Genomic DNA, 9,019 nt, shown 5'->3' on the forward strand with positions numbered 1-9,019 from the left:
TATTCAATCCAAGTAGCCGGTAATAGTGGCTGGTACGACATCCTTTAGATACCCCCACATGAGTCTAGTCGTTTTCATCCAGAAACCATTTACATTTTCATCCCTTTTTCAGTCCTCGTCGAATATCAAAATAGGGATGACGTTGGCGTATCGTTGAACGCATTGCGCCATTCGATGACGAAGAGAGACAGAGCGAGAGAGCTAATCCCTCCCCTTATTGTCCTTGTTGCCGCACACCTGCGCCAGGCTGGTCGATATCTATGATTTCAAATCGTTACAGATGGTATGTGAAGTACGGTATCGACTGCGAAGATAGCTGGCGGCAGATCCTGTCACTTTCTAGGGTTACGCGCGTAGGGCTGAGATGTGGCGGCATCGTGGTCACCCCAAGAAATTAGCTGCGTCCGTACTAGGAATATTGGAAAAGCGTCATGATGTAATCAAAAACGAAAACCTTCCTGCCCTGCCATGTCAAAGCGCGGAAATTCATTGTCCAAACGTGGAAGAAAGTTGACGAGAGCAGTAGATACTCAGGCTTCTGGTATGGGCCGTTGGGCTACGGGGTTCGGTGCCGCCTTCTAGGGCTGATAGTTTTGTGGAGCCGCCGGCAATGCAAGGGCCGAATGCCGAAGATGTAGCAGGGTTCGGCTGTGCTGTGTCACTTCAAAAAAAAAAAAAAACCTGATAGAATGTGAGGGCTGTGCGAATATTAATCCCCCACGCCTTGTGACACCTTGCTAGCCAATTGACACGCACCTCGGGCGTCAGTACATTGCGAAATTGTCAGCTTCGGCCGATTTCACCCCGAATTTCTCAAGCTGCGTCGCATCGGTCGTCCATGCTTCTGGTTGACAGCCTCCCCGGAACTTGTATCTGCTGAGCAAGGGCGACACAGAGAGAATGTTGAAATTGGAAAAGATACTGAGCATTCTCCGATTCACATGTATGGATTTTCACTGAAACTCACCTTGTATAAAGAGTGCTGTTGATGGCATTACAGTGGAATCTCCATATAAATACCCAGAGGGCAGCCTCTGTCACTATGGCATTTCGAAATCGCCTCTAAGTATATCGCCACGACGTTGGGACGCAATTCACAAATAACAGTTCTGAGCCGAGGATTTCCTTTTACTATCATAAACTTTCATGAAGGAGAAAGTTACATTAGGAGAGATGAAATGCTGTACTCGCTGCCACTGAGTCCTCCTTTGAAATACTGAAGGTCTATCTACTGACAGCTGTGTGATCACAGTGCTGGCCAAGTCGATGGAAAGAGCCCTTCTTATGTATAGCTATTCCTATACCTGAGTTGAAGTAACAAGGCTGGTATCAAAACATATATCTATTTCTGTACTCAAAGCTCACTGCATTTTCTATTGAGTGATACAAACAGTGAAATAAAAATAACAATCATTTCAGATTTCATTTTAACAAACACTGCAAGAACTAGAATGATATGATAAAATAATCACACTGTCACCAAACTTCAGACTTGATATTATAGAGCCTGCAGAAATGGGATATCAGTGGCATTGCTACTGCTGGATGGTTTTGGTTCCATGTCCCCACAAATTTGCGTAATTTTGGCTGCGTGTGATTTATGATTTCTACTTTTGCTCCTTTAAATGTTGATTTTTGTACTCTTAAAGCCTCCGTTGCCCGGGGCGTTTTGGTGTTGTTCATGATTTCTTTTTTAAGTGTGCGAGCGTGTTTGTAAACCATTCTATTTACAAGTTTTTTTTTTCCTTCGGAGCTATAGCTAACTACGCTATATAGGTATTTATCTATTTTTATTATTAGAAAAGTGAATATCGATATATCATCCCTTGCATTTTGAGGGGGTTCTTCTCCCCCTCTCTTTCTTTTTCCTTTGCCAAACAAAACAGAACTCCACACGTTAGTTATCTGTTTTTAAAAAAGGAGAAAAGGAGAAAGGAGAAAGCATAATAAATATAGACATGATCCCACGAAAAAATCTAACAGAGAATCAAAAAGATTTTGACGAGTAGAGAGCCTTTAGATACAAATGCAGTAGTGGGAGATGATAATTGACATAGCTGTGACATGGGGTGTTAAGATCTAGTGGTTCTAGGCGTCATGGCGCGTTGAAGTGTATGAAGCAGGTAAAACGTGGAACAGAGGTAAACTGGCAAGGGTTGACTACATAGATACAGTTATCTTGAGAAATAAATATTGGGAATGAAGTAAAATGAAGTGAGAAAGAAACTGAGCAGGGAAGTGAGGAAGAGGAAGAGGAAAGCGATCAAGGAAAATCCTATCAGAGGGAACACAGATAAAAAGAAAAGGAAACAAAAAAGAAACAAACAAGACTGCTCAAGAAAGAAGAAAGGAAAAAGGAATAAGAAAAAATAAGAAAGGTAAATACAAAATGACTCGGAACCGTAGCTGCATTATCCATTTCCATCAAAAAGTGGGCAACGTATATGCTGATCACAAAAGCATAAAACTGAAAAATTTAGACAACAAAAGACAACAAACCGCACGAAACATTCGTACCCAAGCCCTCATAGACCTTGTCCCATACCATTAGAATTCATTAAATCCGGATTCTGGTGTCTCCGTCTCCGTATCGGCGCCTTCTTCCTCCGACTGATAGCAGCAGCCTGTTGCTGTGATTCCATCGCTCCCATCTCCATATCCGCATCCTCGTCAGCCTCTCCTTCGGGGTGTGACGTGTGGTAGATAGCGCTCTCGTCTAGTTCGTTAATATCGTCCGGCTTCATCCGAAGCCACTTCATGCGCGGCCCAGACTTGGCGCGCTCAGCCACTTTGAAGCCATAAATCCGGGGCTCATATATTTTGCCTCGCCCGAGGCCGGGAGCAAGATTTGACGTCATCATGCCGTTTATCTGGGAGGGCTGGGGTGGGAGGGGTGGGGAGATAGAGGATGGATGCCGTGAGTTTGCGCTCATGACTGTTGTCGAGCTGTTGGTCTGGCTAGGGGACCTGCTTTCGTTTTGACCTGCGACATCGAGTTCCGGGAATGTCATGAAAAAGAGGCAGCCAAATGTAGTGCCGAAGAATGCGCCATCGACGGACTGGAATCTGCTGTTTGGTGGCGTATATATATCTTGGCAGCTTGGACAGAAGAGTTTGACAGTATCAACACCAGGTGTGTCTGTAATTCCGACCGGGAGTACCTTGCATCCATTGCAATAAACTCGAGGGCATACGCCAAAATGCTGCAGCTCGTACTTCTCCAACATCTGCTGGATCCCAGGCCTCGAGGTAATATACCGCTGGTGAATCAATCCGTACAGCAACTCTGCCGAACTCTCAATCACACTCAGGTCGCTGGCGACGCGTGAATGTTTTCGCTCGCCCGTTCTTCGGTAGCCGGGAAGCCTATCATCTCCCAGAACAGCGTCCTCATCCTCATCCTCATCCTCCTCATCCTCCTCATCCTCCTCATCCTCCTCAGGTTCCACATCCAAGATCAGCTCAAGCGCTTCCTTGTACCAGGGAACCTGAGACTGCAAGCCGGTTAAATTGAAATCATCTTCAATAAAATCTTCCGACACTTCCGCGAAAAACTCATGGCCCATCAGCGAGCAGTACGACGAAATCCAAGTATCCGGGGATCCGTCGGAGGACGACATGGCGAAAGAGCTGAAGGTTGATCTGGACGGCGTGGATGTAGAAATTTGACTGAGGTCCAGCCGGTCCAGGCCTTCAGCCAGCGATGAAGGCGTGGTTTTAGACACGATGGCCCCGGGCTTGTATGATCCTCCAGAGTCGGAAGCGGGGGGCGGAGAGAAACCGTATCGTGGGTGTATGTGAGGGAGGGGAAGACTGGTAGGCTTCGACCTCGCTCAAGATGGCAGGAGCATACCTTAGGCTTGAGGCGTCAATACTCTTTAATGGATTTTATTGGTTTCGATATTGTTTGGCGATGCTCAATGGTATATTAGGGAATTTTCTGGTCGGTCCACTCTTCGCGAACGGTTGAGAGGGTGCGTCCTTTTGGCCTATGCCGATTATCAAAACTGAGGGGTATCTGAATGGACCCCGGCGCTTTTTGACCCAAGTGCAATTATTTGGCCGCAACGCAATTCCGTCGAAATCGAGAGGTCCGCCAGAAAAGGAGAGACGAAGGGAAAAAGAACAAAGAATGTTCTACGAGGTTGAAACAAGGATTGCGTGTTGCGACGGGCACATGTGTTTTTGTGGGATAGGTAAGTTCGTTGGGTGGTGTGTGTGGGAGCCCGCAGTTAGGTCATGCAGATAGGCCCGACGAACTATACCGACGGCTAGGCAGGGAGGATTACAGGGACAGGATGTATTCGAAATGCCAATAATAATGTAGGGCCAATGGTGGAATTTGGGGGGCCAAGTCTCTGCCTGTAATTCTGTCCGCAAGTCTCTTTTTTGCTCGTTGTTGCGATATTCTGGACGCAGAGAACGAACGGTCCAGAAGCACATGACCGTGCTAGTCACGTGGTAATTTGATCTTGCTTAGTCATCACAGCTTGGTTCTGGCAAAGCAACGTTTTTACAGGAAGCAGAAAACTTAACCTCGCTAAATGCGCCACTTGACCTCGTTATGTAAGCTGACCTCGCAAATGTGGCCCGTGCCACTACCTGACCTCGCTCAATACATCTTTTCTTGTAATTTGAAACCACTCAATTATTTATCATCAATTCTACAATCAATTCAAAATCAATTTAAAATCAATTTAAAATCAATTTAAAATCAATTTAATACTGAAATTATTCTTGAATTTAATAATAAAGTAAGTGTTTATATAATTTACACTGAATTGATTATTAACTGATTTTCAATCAATTATTAATTACTTAAATATACAGATTGAATTTATTTTATTACTATAATTAATTAACAATCAATTCAAAATCAATTTAAAATCAATTTAATACTGAAATTATTCTTGAATTTAATAATAATACTGAATTGATTATCAACTGATTTTCAATCAATTATTAATTACTTAATGTAATGTGACGGAACTGAAGCGGTGACTAGTCAGCAGTGTCACATAGAGATAGTTGTTTTAAAAAGTTATATAAGTGAGCTTGACTATCTTGCTTGAATAGTGAGCTTATAGACTACAGAGTTATTATGAGAATATCACAGATATAATACTTAGTATACTAAGAAGATTATATGAGACATGCAGTAACTCTTGTATATATTTCAGTAGAAGTAAAAGATGAATTACTGACTTCTTTGATAAAGAGTCAGTATTTAGCTATTCTATATAGACAATGAGCAGACACTCTTCTCTCATTTTATAAGTAAGAATAGTCAGAGTGATATCTCAGCAGTGTCTTATTATCAAGAAAGAGTAATCTACTGATCTTATATAGAATGAGATTCTTATATTTATCAATCAGATCTTTCTATAATATATCTGAATAATATTATAGAGTGATTGAAAATCAGTTCAGATAAGATGAAATTATTTATATAAAAGTAATAAATCATGTGAAACTGCAGTAAGATCTTAATATAGTTAGAAGTATGATAATGTTCTTCTCTTTAAAAGCATAGTCTCTATACTCTCAAGATTATCAGATTAGAAATTATCTTTATTATATAGCAATGATTGTCATCTGATTAGCAGTATATATACTGTATATAATATAAAGAAATGATGAGTTTTTCTGCTAACTGCATAGATCTTTCTTTTCTCATCTTTATTCAAATTAAATATATGATAAGTGAGTTTCTTATATATTGATTTAAAATATGAAAAACATAGTTAATAAGTGACTTGCAGATCTCTCAATATATTTCATTCTATGTATGAAATTCTCTGCAAAAGTGATGTATTTAGAGACAAAGCTAACAGTAGTAGCAGGATTTTTTCAAAAAGATCTCTCTCTCTCTTATAACATATTTTTCTCCCTCTTCCTCATCTGTAATAGTGAGTGCATGAGAGCATCATTCTTGAGAGACAATAAGAGACTTATTCTGATATTTTCTAGTGAGTAATAAATGTCTTTGTGATGCGGCCGCGGTCTCTGTGACTGTCAAGAAAGTCAGGTTGAAGGTGGAGACAGTGATGTCACTGAGCTGTGAGAGCATCACTTTCATTGTCACATCTTCTTCTTCTTCTCCTACTTCTCTTACAGCTGCTGTAAGAAATCCCGCTCCTCGCGGATTCTTTACCTCTATTTCTATCTCTCATGTAATCAATAGAGTTAGCGGCTCTTGGCTACACACAACTATATAGACTGGAGTTCACAAATACTATTCATAACTCAGCTTGAATACTATTATATATTTAATCTCTACATTTTATCTTTCTACTGTGAACACTTCTAGTAGTTAATAGTACATATCATGTCAAGCTGCAAACATCTGAATAATTGTCTGTGAGTACTTATTCTTATATTTCAAGCTCAGTCAGTTAGTAACTGTCTGTTATGACTGAAAGAACTAGAAACTTGTATACTTCAATTTCTATAAACTCTACTACAGACACTCAGAAGCAGTTATCTGAATCATGAATAATTTCTGTAAAAGAAGTCTTAGAGAACTTATCAATCACTCACAGAACATCATTCTCTACATCTATAATAGAGAAACTCTTCAAATTCATAAATGAATCAATCTCAGTGAAGAACATTCTTGAGCATTTCTTACAGAATTAAGCTATTTTTCTATAAGAAATACTTACTATCTGTAAACACTCTCAAACTGAGTCTCTAAATATGATCTTCAGAGATATCTATGAACTGAAAAGAAACTTTCTCAAGTTATAATCACTTAAGATTATCTATCAAATCACAATCTATAAAAGCTTTTACAAGTTTGTATTTGAAATTGACTTACAAGCTCAGCTGTGTGACATGAAAGATGAAGAAGCTATTATCTATATAATAACAGATCTCTATTACACTGAAGTCAAGAACTGACTGAATTATCTAGAGAATGATTATAAGAGATTCTGATAATCTATTCTTAAAATCTATCTAGAGAATAAATTAAGAGACTCTGTGAGCTGAACAGAGAACATCTGAGCTATAATTATCAATATTAGAAAAAGAGATAAGAAATCTGATAAAGACTACTCACAGCACTTTATAAAATTATGATATAAATTAAGATCTGTGAAAACAGGGCTCTGAAATAAGATCTGAATGATGATATTTATAAAGAAGCTGAATAAAGATATGCAGAATAAGCTTATTGAGTAAGACTCTAAGTTCTTGACTCTGAAGAAACTGATGACTCTCATTCATCACTTACAGATCACTGTGAGAGTCACAGATTCACAGAGAGTAGATTATCAATCAGCTCTGTGAGAATCAGAATAACAGAGAATAGATTTATTAGAAAAAGAGAATAAGACATAGAGAGATTTATATCTGACTGCTGAGTAGAGAGAGAGAGCTTTATAAGCTTCTATAAATAGAGTGTATAATAGAGAGATTAAGAAAAAGAGACTCTGCTTTATCTATTCTAAATTAGAATATCTTCATGCAAACTATTCAGATAAATTAAAATAGAAATTTAAGAAGTTATGAACAGAGTCAGTAACAGTCTTCTTAAGAGTCTTGAAGCTGACATCTGAATCTGTTACTCTCTCAATGAAAATACTTACTTATAAGAAGAGACTGCACTGCAGTACTGCTGCTCTGCAAGTATGAAAAGTATTGATAAACTCAGAATCTCAGGTTACTGTGATGTTTCTAAAGCTTGTGAAGTGAATGAGCTAGAAGATGAAAACTGAAAATCTGCTCTTATAATAAGTAGAGTGCAAGAACTCAGATCTGAGAGCTGAGAGACTTATAAGAGTCATCTTTGAATTACAAGATCTCTCTGAAATCTGGAGAAAATTTGCAGAAACTGTGATTATCACAGACATCATAGATAACATATACTTAAGACTTATATAGCTTCAAAGACACAATCTGCACATAGCTGTTCATGAGTCAGGTTTATACTTTCAATCAGTATTGACAGACTTACTTACAGAGATAGAATCAGTTGATACTGTAGAGTTAATTAGAGAAGACAAGCTCATCTATATAATGACTTTACAAGTGTCTGAGAATCTTGCAGTTATGAAAACTGAGCTTCAGATATCAGAGAAATACTGAGACCTTGCAGAGATATTCAGCTCAGCAAAGACAGCTGAGCTTTTCTCTTATTATAAGAAGAATCTGATAATAGATTTGATAGAAGAGTAGAAATTCTTCTGAGAATCAATCTATAAGCTCTTTTATCATAAGACAGAGACTTTACAGATCTATGTGAAGAAGAATCTGAAGAATGACTTTATCTAATCTTTACAGATCTTCACAGAAGTCTCTGTGATATTTATAAAGAAGAAGAATAAAGATCTCAGATTATGTATAGACTACTGTAATCTGAACTTCAAGATAATAAAGAGTTACTACTCTCTATCTCTGATTGAGAATGTAATTAACTGTCTTATAAGAGCTATTATATTCATATAACTGAATGTAATCAATATATATACACAGCTGTGAATACAGTCTGAGAATGAATAAAAGACTGTCTTTAGAACTGCACTGAGATTGTTTGAATATCTAGTGATACCTTTTAATCTGACTAATATTTCTATGATATTTCAGTCTTTTATTAATAAAATACTTTACATATATCTGAATGTCTTCATGATAATATATCTGAATGATGTGATGATGTACTTCATGAAGAAGAAAGAATACACTGAGTATGTGTGAAGTGTATTGAAGGTCTTAGATGAGACAGAACTGTATATTAAACTTATGAAGTACAACTTCAGTATCTACTGAATTAATTTCCTAGAATATATAATCACTGCAGATGATATTCAGATAGAATCTTCACAGATTGAGACTATTCTATTATAACTAAAGTTAACTAGTATTCATAAGATTCAGATCTTTTTAAGCTTTGTGAATTTCTATAGATGATTTATCTTTGTATTCATAAGAATCTTCTTAACTCTTACAGATATGTTGAAGAGTGAAAATAAGAAGAAGTCATTCTGTAAATAGAGAATGAAAAGATTATTAAGAA

At 38.1% G+C, this 9,019-nt stretch overlaps 1 protein-coding gene across 1 annotated transcript; it reads right to left on the reverse strand.

The window, feature by feature from the left end:
* Window positions 1-1,566: 1,566 nt before the first annotated feature.
* Window positions 1,567-4,476, reverse strand: BDCG_00343 (casein kinase II subunit beta). Its single transcript, XM_045415861.1, has one exon. It carries the CDS (start codon window positions 3,618-3,620, stop codon window positions 2,526-2,528), a length of 1,095 nt encoding a protein of 364 aa, XP_045271709.1. The 5' UTR covers window positions 3,621-4,476; the 3' UTR covers window positions 1,567-2,525.
* Between the last annotated feature and the right edge of the window lie 4,543 nt (window positions 4,477-9,019).

The sequence above is a fragment of the Blastomyces dermatitidis genome (genome assembly GCF_000003525.1).
Source record: "Blastomyces dermatitidis ER-3 genomic scaffold supercont1.1, whole genome shotgun sequence".
Classification (NCBI taxonomy): Eukaryota; Fungi; Ascomycota; class Eurotiomycetes; order Onygenales; family Ajellomycetaceae; genus Blastomyces; species Blastomyces dermatitidis.